The sequence below is a fragment of the Coregonus lavaretus genome, assembly GCF_964263955.1.
Source record: "Coregonus lavaretus genome assembly, chromosome: 2".
In the NCBI taxonomy this organism is placed as follows: domain Eukaryota; kingdom Metazoa; phylum Chordata; class Actinopteri; order Salmoniformes; family Salmonidae; genus Coregonus; species Coregonus lavaretus.
In genome coordinates, this window is record NC_139989.1 from 32,721,548 (window position 1) to 32,742,388 (window position 20,841).

Sequence of the window (20,841 nt, forward strand, 5' to 3'; positions counted from 1 at the left end):
TTTTTCCATGCAACTTTTTAACTGGCTAACATAATCATCATAACACTTATGTCATGTCAGCTTAGTTTTTCAAAGATAGAAAAGTGTAGAAGTACATTCAAATGCACTCAAAATAAATAAGTAAATAAGAATTTACAATTTGACTAAAGTGTTATTCATATTCTTCATGAGTACATTTGCATTAAAACATTGTCATTTACAGTAAGTCTCTGATATAGGGTAGATTTTCTTGTGGTTTGGGTGTCAAACATCTTTATTTCTACGTAGTTATTTCATTATGATGACATTCTCTAAACTTCCAGCATGGAAGTCCCTGTTGAGACAGAGTGGGACATCACTAGAAATCCAATTAAGAATCGTAATTCCATTACATTAGAATCAACATATGACATTTCAAGGATCAGTTGAGCTCCATCTCCAAAAGGCTACCGGTTCTGTATGTGAGTGACACCAAGGGTTGTGGTGCCATCCTGACCAACAAAGAGTGCAAGTCCAGCTTCTGTAATAGATATTGATACTAAGCATTAGCATTCTCTATTGAGTAGTATGCCATGCTTTTACTCATCTGTGTTCTTGAAACCAGCATCAAGTTCAAAGCACCAACCATGGGAGGAGGGAGCTCAAATACTGAGCCCAAGCTCTCCAGACAGAGATTTTCAACCACTTCCTGGGCATCCACCCGTGTGTTCCCGACCCGAGTCAACTGACCGGCAACTCTGGCCCTCTCCTGCGCCTCTGGGTTCTGACTGGGCATGGCATCTAGCAGCAGCAGCAGCCCACCCTTCATCGCCAGCTGCCTTCTCAGGGTGTCATCTGATGAGCATTTCACTACACCCGCAATAACGTCTGCTAAACACATGTATGTGACCAATAAAATATGATTTGATTTGAACCTGAGGGAAATACATTGTGGGGTTTACTTCAAATGCCAAATGCTCTTTGGTGGTTGCAGTTTGATGAGGATAGTTAATTGGTGCATCTCTGTGAGTTGGTGTGTTTGCCTGATAAGTACAAGCATATTAAACAGATGTCGTTAGGTTAACCACACAAGTCTAAGACCTAAAGATTTGTGTTAGCTTCCCGAGCTAATGCCTAGGCTTTAGCTCAGCAGCTTAACACAGTCTTGTAGCACGGGTCCAAACCCTGGCTGGTCACACATACATGGCTCAGAGTGACTGGATGTGCTTTCTCTGGGCTGCTCAACATTCTCAGCGTTTGGAAGTGAATGCTGGGTCGGACTGAGTAAAGCACAAACAGGAGAGTGACAAAGACTATAATCGGCAGCATATTGTAATCAAAGTTGGGAAATTAATATAACTGAAAAGATGGTTGAATAGTAGTAGTTTATGTACAATAACATCCATAATACCGTATTAGTGAATAATAGTTGATCAATGCTATTAATAATATCCTCACACTCTGAAACATGGGTCTCCCTGAAGCAGCTGCATATGTAGGCCCACCTGTACAGGTAACCAATAAGTTACAAACATGTTTTACAGGATTGGTTTTGTTACAAGACTTTGTTATCACAAAATGTACTTATCAACTGCAAACTTACATTTCTCTAAGAGCACCCATTTTTTGTTCTTTCACTATGACTTAAGCAGTGCTGTCTAAGGACTGTCTACTTTTCCTATTCTCCTTTATAGTGCACTACTTTTGACCATGGCCTATGGGGCTCTGGTCAAAAGGAGTGCACTATAAAGGGAGTAGGGTCCCATTTGGACCTAAAAAATTGACTGACCTTGAGAAGGGAGTTGTCCAGCTTGTTGTCCTTGGTCATATATCCCTCTAGGAGGCAGTGTCGGGTCACATAACCAGAGCTTGCATACTCAGACAGGTTGAGCTCGACGTAACCCACCTAATACAAATAACATGGAAATTGGGGAGATATTATTACTGAAGGTGTGAGAAAAACTGATGCACTACGGAAAAAACAACCCTCAGGCATCTATACCTTCCATATCTGCCAATCTAAAGGGTCTGGATAAGTGTAAGCAAGCCCCTACTATGCTGTATGTTGGGAGCTTGCCCATGAACATGTGGCCATTCTCCTCTCAAACGTACCTTTTGGTATGACTTTCCTCCCGTTGTGTCCTGAATGAAGAGAAGAACAGGTTGTTTAATCTTTTTCATAATTTATCTTTCCTTCAGCACATTTGAATAAGATTCTGAACTGAAAAACGTCTCATTTTATGTATGCTGTTTTACCTAGATGGGAGATTTTATCTAATTTTACTCCACTTAGGAACAATTGCCATTTCTGCATCCTAAATCATTTTTACATTTTAGTCATTTAGCAGACGCTCTTATCCAGAGCGACTTACAGTTAGTGAGTGGATACATTATTTAATTTTTTATTTTTCATACTGGCCCCCCATGGGAATCGAACCCACAACCCTGAATGGCACCCTATTCCCCATTTGGTGCACTATATAGGGAATAGGGTGCCATTTGGGACACACTTGCACTGTTTTCCAGGGAGAGACTCTTATTCATGATAAATTAGCTAATCTTGCGAACTGACAGTCTACACATGCAGTTGTCCAGGACTCCAGACAAGCTGTTGACTGCAGTTCTGCACTCAAATTCAAACATCTTTCCCCATTGCACTGAGTTGTACAGAACTTCCAGTCCGTGGGTTACACACACACACACCTTGAAATAGTATTTCTCTAACTGTGGGTGAATCTTAAGTCTTTCTTCAAATCTAATGCTGTCCTTGCTTCCATTTTCAGGAGGCGAGAGAACATGAGGAATCGAGTAAAGACTTGAGAATCAACTACAAGCTCCCTTGCGCTCTAGAGTTGGTGACACAACACCATATTTCTGCTGTACACCCCTCCATGCTCACCTTGGAGATTCCTCAGTAAAGGAGCCATCAAGCAAGCAAACTTTGCAGAAAATCAACCCCGTGACTCGTGGCACATTGCCCAGCTCATCCAAGAGTAGGGAGACAGAGAAGTTGTGTGTCCAGAAGTATTTCCCGAGCACTGTGCATGTATGCAGGAGAGCTGCCAAACGCCAACTAGCCTCCATTGTCCCGTCTCCACAGGCCTCTATACAACTTGACTTATTAGAGGGCAGATACAGTAGGTGTCTACATGCAGGGTTGTGATTATTAGAGCACACTGTAGCAAAACGTTTTACGACAGAAAACGGAAATCTGTGTTCTCATTGGATGATTTCAGCAAGTACCTACCAGATTCTAAACGTTTTCTCCCTACTGAACTCGACTCAGCCATAAAACGACATCATAGCATGGTCCAAATCACAACACAGGGGCTTTGTGACATTATACTGTTTCTAGACCAGAATGGTCATCTTCCAAACTAAGTAAGTCATCACAAAACAAACTGAAGATGTTCAGCAAAGACACATTTACACTTTAATGAAGGACAGTGTTGAAACATCCATGTACAAAAGACATGTATTCTAAATCATAAAAAATAAATAATATTCCAAGCCATATGATTCTGTCCTAATATTTCATTCACACATCTTTTTTTATGAGACAATCATACACACCCAAGGTTTACATTAACACCATGGCAGAGCAGATCATCAACAGTGAAGTTGTAGTTTGATTGCAGTGAAATAAAGCATTTCATAAAAAGCTTTTCGGTGAGACTTTTCAGTTCAAAAGGGGTAACTTGAAGGTCCCCCTCAAGCACAGCCTCCCAAAGGGTGTCTAGTATAGCCCCAAATGGCACCCTTTTTCCTATACAGTGCACTACGTTTTACCAGAGCCCTATGGGCCATGGTCAAAGTAGTATACTAAATAGGTAATAGGGTGCCTTTTGTGACACAGCACATGTTCCAGTCCTCGGGCCTGGCAGTGACACTGCTCCCCCTCCTGTGGAACAACAAGTAGAAAAAAACAGGCTGCTGATTGGGCATTGGGGTCATCGTCCTCCTCCAATTGTCTATCTGCACTGTCCCCCTCACTCCTTCTCTGCCTCCTCCAAGGCCATCCGTTTCAGTAGCCGCCGCTCCTTGCGGTCTCGCATGCGCTCTTTGAAGTCTTCCAGCTCTTTCCTCTGTAACACAGATCATTCAGTCATAATCTCCCACTGTCAATCAAAACAGTTATTTTTTTAACTATTTATAGAGTTTCAATTATGAGGACAGAGACATTGACAACAAATACAACATCCCCAGTCTTTCAATCCCCCACCAAATCAAAACAGTTCTTAAAGGGATATTCCACTCAAAATATTATGTTAAATTGTATTGGGAGTGGGATATTCCTTTAACCTCAAATCTTCACCCTCCAAAAGTGTCACTATTGGTAGGCATTGATATTTGTCATACTTCATTGTTCCTAAATCAAGAGAAATGTAACTGTTTGCATAATAACATTACATTATTCACACACTTACATGCATCTTTTCATCGGGTGGGAAAATCTCCCTCTGAAGGTCGTAGAAGAGATCACCATGAAAGAGGAAAGGAAAGTTTAACATTAACATACAACAGGTAAAAACTACTTACGATATGGTCATACACAAAATGTCAGAATTTGCTTTAGTTTGCCAGACCGTACTGTCAACCTTTTCAGACTGTCTACACAATCTAATAACATTTAGCCTAAACAAAGTTTAATGCACTGAAAGAATGAACCAGAGCCTAATAAACCGTTGGGCTTTATTGTGTATTAGCCTCAACAATTGTTATGCATGTAGCTACTGTTGTCTCCGGCTGAAACAACCTTAGTTCTATGTACTTTTAATCATGAAATAAAATAAATGAATCAATCAACCAATCAAGATAAGACAACACTAACCTTTCTCTTCACAATATATTCCTCAAAGTACTCTGCTTGGTTGGAGATCCAGAACATGGTCACAGGGAAGGACAGATACAGCATCATCTGATCACAAAAGAATACAGACAAAATAAACGACTATATCAAGTCACTACCATCTCTTTGTTAGACGTGTCACATGATAGTCAATATAATAGATCGCTACATTGATTTGTGTATCAGTTACCACTCCTGTCATCAGTCAACAATCAGGCAGTTGGTGCTTTCAAGACAACTGGGTCCTCAGGATAAAAACGACGTCAAATCATGACGTTAGTGATCTTCAGGTTGGAAAGTCGGAACTCAAGAAGAGTTTCCGTCTTGCAATTCCGAGTTGTATGCCCATTCAAAACAATTTTTCCCAGTCTGAGCTCTCCCCCCAAAATACTTTTACTCAAGTAGTATTTTACTGTGTGTTTCACTTTTACTTGAGTCATTTTCTATTAAGGTATCTTTACTTTTACTCAAGTATGACAATTGAGTACTTTTTCCACCACTGCCTGTTAGTGAGCATTTCTCATTTGCCAAGATAATCCATCCATCTGACAGGTGTGGCATATCAAGAAGCTGATTAAACAGTATGATCATTACACAGGTGCACCTTGTGCTGTTGACAATAAAAGGCCACTCTAAAATGTGCAGCTGTGTCACACAACACAATGCCACAGATGTCTAAATTTTTTAGGGAGCGTGCAATTGGCATGCTGACTGCAGGAATGTCCACCAGAGCTGTTGCCAGAGAATTAAATGTTCATTTCTCTACCATAAGCCACCAATGTTGTTTTAGAGAATTTGGCAGTATGACAACCGGCCTCACAAATGCAGACCACGTGTAACCACGCCAGCACAGGACCTCCACATCCGGCTTCTTCACCTGCGGGATCGTCCGAGACCAGCCACCCGGACAGCTGATGAAACTGTGGGTTTGCACAACTGAAGAATTTCTGCACAAACTGTCAGAAACCGTCTCAAGGAAGCTCATTTGCATGCTCTTCGTCCTCACCATGGTCTTGCCCTGACTGCAGTTCGGCGTCATAACCAACTTCAGGGGGTTAATGCAGTTCCATCAGTCATGGCTACCAGACGGCGCTCACCTTCCTGCTGCAAATGCTCACATTCGATGATCACTGGCACGCTGGAGAAGTGTTTCGAACCCACAACCCTGGCGTTGCAAACTCCATGCTCTACCAACTGAGCCACATCCCTGCCTGCCATTCCCTCCCCTACCCTGGATGACGCTGGGCCAATTGTGCGCTGCCCCATGGGTCTCCCGGTCACGGCCGGCTACGACAGAGCCTGGATTCGAACCAGCCTTAGACCACTGTGCCACCCTTCACGGATGAATCCCGGTTTCAACTGAACTGGGCAGATGGCAGACAGCTTGTATGGAGTCATGTGGGCGAGCGGTTTTCTGATGTCAACGTTGTGAACAGAGTGCCCCCTGGTGGCAGTGGGGTTATGGTATGGGCAGGCATAAGCTACGGACAATGAACACAAGTGCATTTTATCGATGGCAATTTGAATGCACAGAGATAACGTGACGAGATTCATCCGCCGCCATCACCTCATGTCTCAAGGATCTGTACACAGTTCCTGGAAGCTGAAAATGTCCCAGTTCTTCCATGGCCTGCATACTCACTAGACATGTCACCCGCTGAGCATGTTTAGGATGATCTGGATCGACGTGTATGACAGCATGTTTCACAATTAACAGCCTGATCAACTCTATAAGAAGGAGATGTGTCGCTCTGCATGAGGCAAATGGTGGTCACAGCAGATACTGACTGGCTTTCTGATCCACACCCCTTTTTTAAAAAGGTATCTGTGACCAACAGTTGCATATCTGTATTCCCAGGCATGTGAAATCCACAGATTAGGGCCTAATTTATTTATTTCAATTGACTGATTTCCTTATATGAACTGTAACTCTGTAAAATCTTTGAAATTGTTGCATGTTGCGTTGATATTTTTGTTCAGTTTACATATGAGGACACCGAGGTCCGGACCTCTGTAATTTTTTCTAATTTGAAAAATATATTTATATACACAATAAAGAAAATTATTTACGGGTCAACATCTAGATATTGCTCCCAGCGTTGATCAAAGCTCAGAATGCTTATATTGATCTGACTGACTTCTGATACAGCCTGCCTCTTTGGGAAGGAGTGGAACAGTGGTTTGTTCATTATGTTACCCTGTGTTCCCCGGATTTGCCTTTTTAGCAGCACATTCACAACTCTATGTTGGCCTGACGCCTCGATCACACCGATAGCGTCATTGCATTTTGGTACACCAGAAGTACATTAATTTTCAATCGAACGCTGCGTTCGTGTTGGAGAGGCAGTTGCAGTGCATTCTGTGTGGTGCATACATTGGATTTATCGAACGTATGCATCAAACTGTATGCATAGATGGCTTGACAGAAATGGTAGCAGAAGGTGAATGTTGAACTTTTGCTGCACACATCTCCAGATGCTGCAGACCATTTTGCGCAATAAAACTATCGGTGAGATAAGAGCATTGAAGATGGGTCGTGGCTGGGTCTTCCAGCATGACAATGACCCGAAACACACAGCCAGGGCAACTAAGGAGTGGCTCCGTAAGAAGCATCTCAAGGTCCTGGAGTGGCCTAGCCAGTCTCCAGACCTCAACCCAATAGAAAATCTTTGGAGGGAGCTGAAAGTCCGTATTGCCCAGTGACAGCCCCGAAACCTGAAGGATCTGGAGACGGTCTGTATGGAGGAGTGGGCCAAAATCCCTGCTGCAGTGTGTGCAAACCTGGTCAAGACCTACAGGAAACGTATGATCTCTGTAATTGCAAACAAAGGTTTCTGTACCAAATATTAAGTTCTGCTTTTCTGATGTATCAAATACTTATGTCATGCAATAAAATGCAAATTAATTACTTTAAAATCATACAATGTGATTTTCTGGATTTTTGTTTTAGATTCCGTCTCTCACAGTTGAAGTGTACCTATGATAAAAATTACAGACCTCTACATGCTTTGTAAGTAGGAAAACCTGCAAAATCGGCAGTGTATCAAATACTTGTTCTCCCCACTGTATATACATATACACACACACACACACACACACACACACATACATACAGCTGTGGAAAAAATTAAAAGATAAATGTTTCTTAAATCAGCATCTCTACATGTATGACAGCCATTCCATTCCAGTGTCTGTTGAATTCCAACACAGGCACACCTCATTCTACTGAATTAGGTACTGATTAGGTGATCACCTGAACCAAATCTTATTTAACGAGGAAAAGTATAAAAACCACTGCTGTGGTCATCACTATCCTCTTGCAATAGGACCAGCTGGATGGCAAAAACAGTGCTAATAGTACCTCAAAAGTAATATTAATCAAAAAATAACTATTGACCATGCCAAAAGAGTTGAAAAGGAAAGTTTTGAGTGAGGAAAAGAAGGGTTCAATTCTGGCTTTACTGGCAGAGGGATACAGTGAGCGTCAGGTTGCTTCCATCCTTAAAATGTCAAAGACGGCGGTTCATAAGAACAAGGTCAAGCAGCAGACATTGGAGACAACAAAGCAACAGACTGGCAGAGGGCGAAAACGACTCTACTGACCGGGATGACCACCAACTCATTCGAATGTCACTCAACAACCGTAGGATGACATCAAGTGACCTACAAAAACAATGGCAAACGGCAGCTGGGGTGAAGTGCATGGAGAGGACGGTTCGAAACAGGCTCCTAGGGGCAGAGCTGAAGTCGTGCAAAGCTAGAAAAAAGCCCTTCATCAATGAGAAGCAAAGAAGAGCCAGGCTGAGGTTTGCAAAAGACCATAAGGATTGGACCGTAGAGGACTGGAGTAAGGTCATCTTCTCTGACGAGTCCAATTTTCAGCTTTGCCCAACACCTGGTCGTCTAATGGTTAGACGGAGACCTGGAGAGGCCTACAAGCCACAGTGTCTCGCTCCCACTGTGAAATTTGGTGGAGGATCGGTGATGATCTGGGGTTGCTTCAGCAAGGCTGGAATCGGGCAGATTTGTCTTTGTGAAGGACGCATGAATCAAGCCACGTACAAGGTTGTCCTGGACGAAAACTTGTTGCCTTTTGCTCTGACATTGTTCCCCAACTCTGAGGATTGGTTTTTCCAGCAGGACAATGCGCCATGCCACACAGCCAGGTCAATCAAGGTGTGGATGGAGGACCACCAGATCAAGACCCTGTAATGGCCAGCCCAATCTCCAGACCTGAACCCCATTGAAAACTCATGGAATGTGATCAAGAGGAAGATGGATGGTCACAAGCCATCAAACAAAGCCGAGCTGCTTGAATTTTTGCACCAGGAGTGGCATAAAGTCACCCAACATCAATGTGAAAGACTGGTGGAGAGCATGCCAAGACGCATGAAAGCTGTGATTGAAAATCAGGGTTATTGCACCAAATATTGTTTTCAGAACTTTTCCTAAGTTAAAACATTACTATTGTGTTGTTTAAAAATGAACATGAACTTATTTTCTTTGCATTATTCGAGGTCTGACCAGTTATCATTTTCTGCAAATAAATGCTCAAAATGACAATATTTCTATTTGGGAGAAATGTTGTCAGTAGTTTATAGAATAAAACAAAAATGTTATTTTTACCCAAACACATAACTATAAATAGTAAAAACAGAGAAACTGATAATTTTGCAGTGGCCTCTTATTTTTTTCCGCAGCTGGATATATATATAACCGTTCAAAAGTTTGGGGTCACTTACAAATGTCCTTGTTTTTCAAAAGAAAAGCAATTTTATTGTCCATTAAAATAACATCAAATTGATCAGAAATACAGTGTAGACATTGTTAAAGTTGTAAATGGCTATTGTAGCTGGAAACTGCTGATTTTTTATGGAATATCTATATAGGCGTACAGATGCCCATTATCAGCAACCATCAGTCCTGTGTTCCAATGGCATGTTGTGTTTGCTAATCCAAGTTTATCATTTTAAAAGGCTAATTGATCATTAGAAAACCCTTTTGCAATTATGTTAGCACCGCTGAAAACTGTTGTGCTGATTAAAGAAGCAATAAAATTGGCCTTCTTGAGACTAGTTGAGTATCTGGAACATCAGCAATTGTGGGTTCGATTACAGGCTCAAAATGGCCAGAAACAAATAACTTTCTTCTGAAACTTGTCAGTCTATTCTTGTTCTGAGAAATGAAGGCTATTCCATGCGAGAAATTGTCAAGAAACTGCAGATCTCATACAACGCTGTGTACTACTCCCTTCACAGAACAGCGCAAACTGGCTCTAACCAGAATAGAAAGAGGAGTGGGAGGCCCCGGTGCACAAATGTTTTTGCTGTTCTCCAAATCGCATTTTTAAAATGTGTTTAATTGTATAGAAATTCAGTAAATGCGCTTCAACTTTCAAATAACCCCCCCTCAATAAAACTCAAACCCTGGTTATTGCCCTGCTGGTTAGAGGACAATTTGTAGAAGACAGCTAACTACATTTGGAAGTGTTGCATTTTGAGTCAAGTGGGTGGCCAACATGGTAAGTGTAACGTAACAATTTTTGGTTAATCACTTCCATCGATATCACGCTGAAATAAATAAAACAGGGGGCAAACGTTGGGGTGTAGCGCTGTTTAAACTAACAATATTCAAAGGCTACATGGAAACTTGGAATAACCTGTACATGGTTGGTTAGATGAGAACTTGTAGAAGGCTTATATCTATATTTTGGAGTGTCGGATGTTGATTTCGGGAGGCTGCCATGACAGAAAAGGGAACAGACCACTTTTTCTGTTAACTTAAATGAATCACGACACGGCATAGGATATCAACAGTGACAATGGTTGGTTGCTATTTAAGTTTGACTGTCAAATCCATGTATTGGTTTGTGGCCTGCGACTTTTATAGAGACCGCACCGAATTTTACATAACAAAATCAAAATGGTACAAAACCAAAGATACTGATCTGTTTTAAAGCTGCAATATGTAACTTATTGCGGGACCCTACCAAATTAACATAGAATTGTGAGTTATAGATCTCTCATTCTCATTGAACGCAGGTATAAGAAGCGGTAGATCTGTTCTATGTGCACTATTTCTATGCTTCCAGTTCTTACGTTTCATTTTTGTACACCAGCTATTGAAAACAGCGGTTTAGATGGTAGAATGATTCTCTACATTGATTGTTTTGTCACAAACTGAAATAAAAGGCAAACTATTAGAATTTTAGCAACCAGGAAATGGCAGAGCGATTTCTGCATATTGCACCTTTAAGCAATCAATCTTATGTAATCATTGACTATAAAATGTTATACTAACATCACCAATCTGAGGCAAGAAGGATGTGTAATTCCAAAAACGTAAAGTGGTGAAAATGCAAGCTTGTGTAAAGTAGTAACAAACTGTCCACATTAGGGAAATTAGCACAATATACAATAATTTTATATTGCAATATAATTCAAATATAAATATATTTTTCAAAAATGTTACTTGTCACAAGCTTCGTAAACAACAGGCGTAGACTAACAATGTTAATTTAAGATGATAGTATGTTGCCCACTCAAACTATTGCAAGAATGACATCTACTGTAGAAGTCGGAAGTTTACATACACCTTAGCCAAATACATTTAAACTCAGTTTTTCACAATTCCTGACATTTAATCCTAGTAAAGATTCCCTGTCTTAGGTCAGTTAGGATCACCACTTTATTTTAAAAATGTGAAATGTCAGAATAATAGTAGAGAGAAAGATTTATTTCAGCTTTTATTTCTTTCATCACATTCCCAGTGTGTCAGAAGTTGACATACACTCAATTAGTATTTGGTAGCATTGCCTTTAAATTGTTTAACTTGGGTCAAACGTTTCGCGTAGCCTTCCACAAGCTTCCCACAATAAGTTGGGTGAATTTTGGCCCATTCCTCCTGACAGAGCTGGTGTAACTGAGTCAGGTTTGTAGGCCTCCTTGCTCGCACACGCTTTTTCAGTTCTGCCCACACATTTTCTATAGGATTGAGGTCAGGGCTTTGTGATGGCCACTCCAATACCTTGACTTGTTGTCCTTAAGCCATTTTGCCACAACTTTGGAAGTATGCTTGGGGTCGTTGTCCATTTGGAAGACCCATTTGCGACCAAGCTTTAAGTTCCTGACTGATGTCTTGAGATGTTGCTTCAATATATCCACATAATTTTCCTTCCTCATGATGCAATCTATTTTGTGAAATGTACCAGTCCCTCCTGTAGCAAAGCACCCCCACAGCATGATGCTGCCACCCCTGTGCTTCACGGTTGGGATGGTGTTCTTCAGCTTGCAAGCTTCCCCTTTTTCCTCCAAACATAACAATGGTCATTATGGCCAAACAGTTCTATTTTTGTTTAATCAGACCAGAGGACATTTCTCCAAAAAGTACGATCTTTGTCCCCATGTGCAGTTGCAAACCGTAGTCTGGCTTTTTTATGGTGGTTTTGGAGCAGTGGCTTCTTCCTTGCTGAGCGGCCTTTCAGGTAATGTCGATATAGGACTCGTTTTACACCTCCAATTGATTCAAATGATGTCAATTAGCCTATCAGAAGCTTCTAAAGCCATGACATCATTTTCTGGAATTTTCCAAGCTGTTTAAAGGCACAGTCAACTTAATGTTTGTAAACTTCTGACCCATTGGAATTGTGATACAGTGAATTATAAGTGAAATAATCTGTCTGTAAACAATTGTTGGAAAAATTACTTGTGTCATGATCAAAGTAGATGTCCTAACCATTTGTACATTTTAGTCATTTAGCAGACGCTCTTATCCAGAGCGACTTACAGTTAGTTAGTGAGTGCATACATTATTACATACTGGCCCCCCGTGGGAATCGAACCCACAACCCTGGCGTTGCAAACGCCATGCTCTAACAACTGAGCTACATCCCTAACCGACTTACAAAACTATAGTTTGTTAACAAGAAATGTGTGGAGTGGTTGAAAAACGAGTTTTAATGACTCCAACCTAAGTGTATGTAAACTTCCGACTTCAACTCTATGTCAATCAGTGCTCTAGACTAGAGCCTCCATAGTGTCTGTGCAGCAGCCTGAACGTTTGACAGCCCTACTTTTTCGTAGCAGGTTAATTTAGGAGAATTTACACAGCAGGTTAGCAGAATTAACGTAGCAGGTTAGGAGACTGAGTTTAAGGTTAGGAAAAGGGTTAGGGTTAGCGAAAATCACTATCGAAGTGGCGTGAAAAGAGTGTGTCCCCTAAAATAACATCAGTGTTGACGAGGATGATGTTACGTGCCCACTTGGCTGGATAGCTAGCAAGTTAGCTACTGTAATGATCTACGTGTAGCTATATCTACCACTACAGAGCGTTTGCAGTCTTTTTTCTTGTTGCAGCTAGGATTATTTACAAACGATACATTGTATCACGTCATTTTGATTGAACAAACATATTTTACTCACACGAAACACCTCTATTTTCACCCCCATCTTGCCGCTGTTGCTGCGCCAACCTTCACACTGTACTTCCTGGTTTTCCGGTTACGTCATTTCACAAAATATCCAATCAGTGACTAGAGTCCCATTTCTTTATGGTCAGTGCTATTCAGAATCCTTGGGACGTCCCAACCCTAACCATTTTAAAATGTCAACTTCAATGGGGGAGAGAGACAGCTATTGTTTGCAGACAGTGCCACTTTGCCACCAATGCTGCTTTTCGACTGTGTAGTAGTGTATACACCTTTATGTTACACTAGGGAAATTGTGTTTCCATAGATAGGGCTGACAGTGAGGGTTTCTTCTGGTAGTTTATGATGAATCTATTCAAAAGGAAAACGTACCCCCTTCCTTAAAGCAGGGTCTGCTAACCATTATACCTAAGCCTCACAAGGACCCTTTGCTTATTGATAATTGGCGACCGATCACACTTCTGAATAATGATTATAAGGTACTCGCCTTATTAGTGAATCACAGTGTAATTTTATGAAAGGGAGGCACATTTCCAACAACATTAGATTAGTGCTGGATATGGTTGAATATAATGAATTACTTGATGGTGACCCTATGATTTTGTTTTTAGATTTCCAAAAGGCCTTTGATACTGTAAGCCATAATTATATTTTTGATACCCCCCACTTTTAATTTGGAGATGTCTTTATTAAAGCAATAACAACTCTATACAATGGAAGTATTAGCTGTGTAAAACTTGCCAATGGTACATCACCTAGATTTGAAGTCAACAGAGAAGTGAGGCAAGGTTGCCCAATTAGTGAATTCCTCTACCTCTTGACAGCTCAGGTTTTACATCTACTAGTATCCCAGAATACCTGTACGTGTATTAAAATAGATGCAAGAATCAACACCTCTGCATAATCAAAACAGTTGATGTTAAAGTTCACAGTTACCTATTGTTATGTAAATTCCAGCTCGAAAGAAGCAGTGGCCTGGCTTTGGCCACAGGTGAGAGCAGGTGCCCGTGTAGATGGAAACAGACAAGTCTGAGCCTTTTGGGTAAACACTTCTACGTTGCCTTGCCATGTGGTATCAGGAACTGAAGTAGATAAACCACTGAATAAGCTGATAATGTGTAGCGTGATTATTTTTGTTGTGATGCAGCGCATGTGATTGCGAAGACTAAAATTGATGCAACCTGTGTGCACGCGGCCTTACGTACTTCACGTTCTGTCTGCGCATGACGTCACCGACGACAATAGGTGTTTGTTCTAGATCCTGGGAAAGAAAGATCCCGCGCACCTTGACAACCGAGGTAAAACGAATTTGTTTTTTTTTTACACTGTGTAAATGCACGCCTTTATAAAGTAATGTATTTCACACGAAGCTCCTGCTTGAGCACAAATCTAAGGACTCCGTCGTTTTTGAGGTCGTCGTAGCGTGCGCCAACAGAGATCGAGCCGTCTGGAGGCCTGCTACTGAGACACGGGAATTAAACAAGCTAACGTTAACTAATTCCTTTTCTAATATCTCTGACTAAGTTAACAAAAAACGAACCATTCAGTGTTAACGTTATGCCCTAGTCTTGTTTGATTACATCACAACCTACTCAATTTGGATTTCCACGGGCCTCTTTTAACACCTTACACTAACGTTAGCTAAGCTAACTGTATCAACTAGCTAACTATCATCACAGTATTAGCTAGCCTGCTAGGATGCCCAGCTAGCTAGCTACCTTGCTATAGGTCGTTGACTTGGCTAGTTGTTAGCCAGCTAACAACATCAACATTATTTTGACAACTAGCTGATTAGTTAGCTAGTAAGTAAGCCAACTAACGTTACGTTTTAATATGAGCTCAGCTTGTTGTGTTGGATGGGATGCGCGAGACAACCGAACCTTTTGGGAGTACTGGTACAGAAAATATTTTACCTAACTAGCTTACATTCTAGATGAGAAGATACGCAAAAAACACATACGTTTCAGTTGTTGTAACGTAAGCTCGCTAACTAGCTGGATTTGTAACAAGTCACTTTTAGATGTTAACAAGGATGAACGTGTTTACTTCTCACATAGCTGGCCTGTCAATTTGACAATGATGACAAGTGATGGGTCATACAACGCCATTTGCGTTACCTCAACTGGATTTGAAGTAGGTAATATTTCGTAACTACGCCAAGGATCCACCACTGTAGTGTTAATTTAGCTTGCTAGCTAACGTTAGCTGCTTCGGATTGGACTCTTTGTATACCTAACGAGACAACGTTTTAACCGTGTTCTCTTGCTCGATTTGGCGAAACCGTGACATCTTTACTTATGCAGTTGCCACTAAAGTAATATAGTAACAAAACATTTGAAAAGGCATTTGACAGCCCGTGCGTTTGGGATTTAGAATAAGAACTTGAAGCCGCTTGCTTGCAGTCGCCATTTTGTGTGGTCTGAAGAGAAGTGGAGAAACGTTGGCGTTTTATAGAACAGATGTAAGGAAACAAGCCGAATTGTCATATTTTGTTTGTCTGAAATCTCAGCCATATAGTGAACCTTGTTGTTGTATTTCAAAGTACAGTAACTTAGCCTTGTTTTCCGTGACAATGAGCTTCGCTGCTGTTGTCGACCCTGTACTTTCGTTTTGGCTGATTACTCTCGACTTTGGCAGTATCCTCTGATTAGGGTCAGAACAAGCATTTCACATATTGATGTTGCCCAGGCCTTATATTTGTATCATTAAGTACACACACACACACAACCCCACTTGATGGTATTTTGCCTACTCTATTTACCAGGACCCCTCGGAACTGTCACCTCTTTTTCTCTGTTGCATAGCTTTTCTGACAGTCAATTGCGTTTACCACTATTAGTTAAGTTGAATTGCTTTTATGAAGCTTTTAGGTTAGTGTGTTTTTATGTCTATCCGTATCTACCTACACTGGTACCAAATGCATCCAGATTTGTGTCAAAAAGCAGTGGAGCTAGTGAGGGAGAATCCTAGCAACGAAAGTAGGATGTAACAAATGATTTCAAGAAAAATGCATGCTAAATATTCACAATATTAGGAGAGCGAGAAAGTTAGGGCTATATTAATTTGGGATGTGAAAAATTGACAATTTTCCTTAACGTTTGCCTTCAATGGTTTGGGTCTTACAGTGCGTCCCTTTCAAATGGTTAAGCATTGCACCTGTACTATCATTACTGTACCTCGCAAAGTTTGCATTTCTTTCTCATTTAACTTCTCAAATTATTGCCATACAGCACTTTGCTGCTGTCGCTTGCCTTTCGCTGCCATTTTCCAACGGTTAACGATGAAGACTTAGTGGTGGATAATTGACTCCAGAATAATTGATGAATCGACTCCTACGATTCAGTATTTTTGGAACGGAGGAGACTAATTAGTTGCCGTACTTCCGAGAACACAAACACTTGCATCTTTCATAGCTAGCTAGTGAGAAATGGAGAGGGGCACAGTATAGGCAGGTTGACCACCAGGCAGAAAGTCAGAACCGTGCACTAGTCCTGTCTATCGGCAATCAAAAACTGTATCTCACAATTTCTTGACTTGCAATGTCTCAAACCTTTAATAAAGAAGGCCTAGCATCAATGAATAGGCTAAGCTATTGAGATGAGCGAGATGCAACACTTCGCTCTCACGCAGTCACACACAGTATCTGTGCATATGCACAGGTTTGGTAGCCAGGGCAACAAAACAGCAGAGAAGTTTAACCTCGCGCTTCAACACTCTTAGTTGTTGGGGAAATTGAACCACTATGCTGTTTACTTTTAACATTTAAACGTTCACACCATTTAATAGTAATCGAATACAACTCTTGATTTGTGTCGCGTCCATCCCTAGTGAGGATATTGATTATGAGGCCTAAGGTGGGGGATGGATAATTTCTATATGCTGTTCAGATTGTCATTGAGGCCATGTAGCTATAGGGCAATTCCACGGTGACAGAATGATGCTGAGACTCAGATTTGTCTCTTTTAAAATGCATGCCAAACCAAACACAATAACTGCGAAGTTTAACAAACCATACAACTCAATGCACAAGAACGACTTTTAACAATTTCCACAGAAAATAAAATTTTCTGTGAACATTTTTAAAAGTAGTCCAGCATCATTCTGTTATTGTGGGATTGCCCTCTGTTACTTTCTTGCCCTCCTCGAAAAAATCTGTGGGTACTTTCTGTGGTTGAGTAACTATGGTAACTCCATCCTTGGCCTAGTTGTGGATATAACCTCTGAATGGAGGGGAGTGGTGGAGGATGGACAGGGAGCGAACAATCAAATCCATACATTTTATTGGATCAACTAAAGCACTTAATTTCAACCTGTGCCTGTTAATCATGATTCATTCATCAATAATGATTTACAGTCTTGATTATTACCGTCATGTTATGGTGAAACTGTACTAGTAGTCTAATATTAGATAAACTAGTCAATATTAAACAGCTCATATGGATTTTCTGTCTGTCTCCCTAATGAAATTGTCTTAAAGCAGCTCCTGGAACATTGACTGCATCTAGACTGTTGACTCGTTATGCCTCCCTTGTATGCCATTCCATAAAAGCCTTTCAGTGGCGCCATGCCCGGCATACACTACATGACCAGGAGTATGTGGACACCTGCACGTCGAACATCTCATTCCAAAATCATGGGCATGAATATGGAGTTGCTCCCCCCTTTACTGCTATAACAACTTCCACTCTTCCAGGAAGGCTTTCCACTAGATGTTGGAACATTTCTGCGGGGACTTGCTTCCATTCAGCCACAATCATTAGTGAGGTTGGGCACTGATGTTGGGCGATTAGGCCTGGCTTGCAGTCAGCGTTCCAATTCATTCCAAAGGTGTTCGATGGGGTTGAGGTCAGGGCTCTCTGCAGGCCAGTCAAGTTCTTCCACACCGATCTCGACAAACCATTTCTGTATGGACCTTGCTTTGTGCATGGGGGGCATTGTCATGCTGAAACAGGAAAGGACCTTTCCCAAACTGGCCTTCCCCAAACTGTTGCCACAAAGTTGGAAGCAAAGAATTGTCTAGAATGTCATTGTATGCTGTAGTGTTAAGATTTCCCTTCACTGGAACTAAGGGGCCTTGCCCGAACCATGAAAAACAGCCCCAGACCATTATTCCTCCTCCACTAAATTTTACAGTTGGCACTATGCATTGGGGCAGGTAGCGTTCTCCTCAGGTAGCGTTCTCATCACTCCAGAGAACACGTTTCCACTGCTCCAGAGTCCAATGGCGGCGAGCTTTACACCACTACAGCCAATGCTTGGCATTGTGCATGGGGATCTGAGGCTTGTGTGCGGCTGCTCGGCCATGGAAACCCATTTCATGAAGCACCAGACGAACAGTTCTTGTGCTGAAGTTGCTTCTGGAGGCAGTTTGGAACTCGGTAGTGAGTGTTGCAACCGAGTACAGACAATTTTTACGAGCTTCAGCACTCAGGGGTCCCGTTCTGTGAGCTGTGAGCCTACCATTTCGTGGCTGAGCCGTTGTTGCTCCTAGACGTTTCCACTTCACAATAACAGCACTTACAGTTGACCGGGGCAGCTCTAGCACGGCAGAAATTTGACGAACTGACTTGTGCCACGTTGAAAGTCACTGAGCTCTTCAGTAAGGGCATTTTACTGCCAATGTTTGTCTATGGAGATTGCATGACTCCCCCTTGCACACCTTTCCTTGGTTTCTTCGGGGGCATTTCCTAAAAACAGCAGTCTGATTGCATCATGTGTGCCAAGCCAGGACCAGAGTATGTAGCACTGGGCTGCGTTCAGCATGAAACAATGTTTAGGGCAGTTGAGAATCGGATGTAGGTGTAAATATTATTTACTAGAATAACACGCATGCCTCTTACATGTAGAGTGTGGATCATGTCAGCTCTACTGGTGACATTTCTATCTGCCATGTACGTTGCACAACCCAGATTTGTCTAGACCCTAGGGTGTTTGTGCGTGCGTACATTGGTCATGTGTGTGAGAGAGTTTGCTCATGGACTGTCCTCTCTGTCCTCTTCCCAGGTGTACCCCCCTCTTCCTCGACAGCAGTGTGATCTATTAGCTGTGCCTGGGCCAGCGTCTCTAAGGGGACTTTTCTCTGGATCGGGTAACGGGCCGGGCCACGCGGCAGCTCCCATTGCTGAATGAGACCGGAGAGGATATGCACTCTCGTATAAGGACCTCCACACAGAGATACACATGTAAGTTTATCATCTAGCGTACAAGTATCTTTTCCTCTACAACCCTGACTGAGGGAAGAGTATAGCTAGTCTGTAATGTGTACTGGATCGTGTTCAGTAGGGAGAAAACGTTTTGAATTTAAGTGAAACAGGGAGGCACTAGGCTAATACCTGAATTTGTCCAATAAAACCACTGATTGTAGTTTGTGCCCCACTGAACAAGACCCAGCTCTGCAGCGGAGAGTTGCAGTGACATATATCAATCTCAAAACATGGCAGCCTGTGTATGTTTTGAGTTTCATAATGTTCTTGTGTTATGAGATGAGTGCCTGGCGCAAGGATATGAAAGGGCTTTGTTTTCCTGGTTTTGTCCTTCAGTTTACTACTCTATTTCTGCATCCCCTCTCCATCACCTGCCTTATACCCCATGCCCTTACACACACACGCACATGCACACGCACAGCTCACACGCATTCATACTACAGTCTGGGCACGTAAACACAAAACACGCACCCAGAGCCAGCAGATTGGCTGGCTCTCTCCTCGACCGGGGTCCCTGTTGGTTTTGGCTGCTCTGTTGCCCACATGATTAATGGCCTCTGAAGTCTGAAGGCGCTTCCTCCTCCTGGCCCACTCGTGTCCTGTCTGTGTGAGAGACTGTTTCATTCTTGTGTATTTGATTCCTTTTGCGTGATTTATTTTTATTTTTTAGTGTTTATATTTTTTTACTCTGTGTTGTTGGAAAGTGCTCTTAGCAAGCATTTCACTGTAAAGTCTACTCCCTTTTGTATTCGGTACATCTGACCATTAACATTTGAATTGTGTGTGCCTCCGCTGCTCTCTCTGCCTCTCCTCCCTTCTGAGCCAACCCCCCCCCATCCATCCCCCCTAATATTGCAGGCAGCCAGGCCCAGGCAGCCCCCTCCTCCCCTCTCTCACCCATGACTGAATGTTGCAGTGAGTCCTCAGTAGGGTTGGGCGATGTCAACCTTTGTCCTATCGTGATTATGTGCCCATAAAACATTGATATACGATACTATCGCCCCTTTTGGCCAACCTCCAAAAAATTTATAGATTTATGCAGCTGGACAAATCATGATGATAGATAATGTTTTAGGAAGTCTGGCAAGTGATGGCAAATATTTTCTAATATTCCTTTCTGGTGGAGGAGCAGAAAGGTGTGTGTGTGTCTGTGTGGCGCATACATGATGGAGCTGTAACCGTCTGAGGAATGGTCTGTCTTACCGTAGTAAGCTAGGTTATAGGCCTACATGGATGTATGAAAAAAAAACAAATGTATCCACTCACTAACTGTAAGTCGCTCTGGATAAGAGCGTCTGCTAAATGACTAAAATGTAAAAATGTACATCATGGGCTGAATAGAAGCGGTCTACCGTCTTCAGGACTGGATAATAATTGTTTTATTTGCCTCATAAAACGATAGAAAA

At 41.9% G+C, this 20,841-nt stretch overlaps 1 protein-coding gene across 1 annotated transcript; it reads right to left on the reverse strand.

The window, feature by feature from the left end:
- Nucleotides 1-3,368: 3,368 nt before the first annotated feature.
- On the reverse strand, nucleotides 3,369-13,323 carry LOC311138176 (protein PET100 homolog, mitochondrial-like). The gene is made up of 4 exons (XM_084172846.1): nucleotides 13,228-13,323; nucleotides 4,790-4,876; nucleotides 4,386-4,418; nucleotides 3,369-4,043 (listed from the first exon to the last, which is right to left on the reverse strand). The coding sequence occupies exons 1-4, from the start codon at nucleotides 13,252-13,254 to the stop codon at nucleotides 3,948-3,950; spliced, it is 243 nt and encodes an 80-aa protein (XP_084028972.1). The 5' UTR covers nucleotides 13,255-13,323; the 3' UTR covers nucleotides 3,369-3,947.
- Between the last annotated feature and the right edge of the window lie 7,518 nt (nucleotides 13,324-20,841).

Coding starts and splice junctions, on each gene's coding strand:
- LOC311138176 (XM_084172846.1), bottom strand. CDS start 13,254: ATGGGGGTGAAAATAGAGGTGTTTCGT. Junction 4,877..13,227: donor TGAAAATAGAGGTGTTTCGT/GTGAGTAAAATA, acceptor TTTTGTGATCAG/ATGATGCTGTATCTGTCCTT. Junction 4,419..4,789: donor AATATATTGTGAAGAGAAAG/GTTAGTGTTGTC, acceptor TACGACCTTCAG/AGGGAGATTTTCCCACCCGA.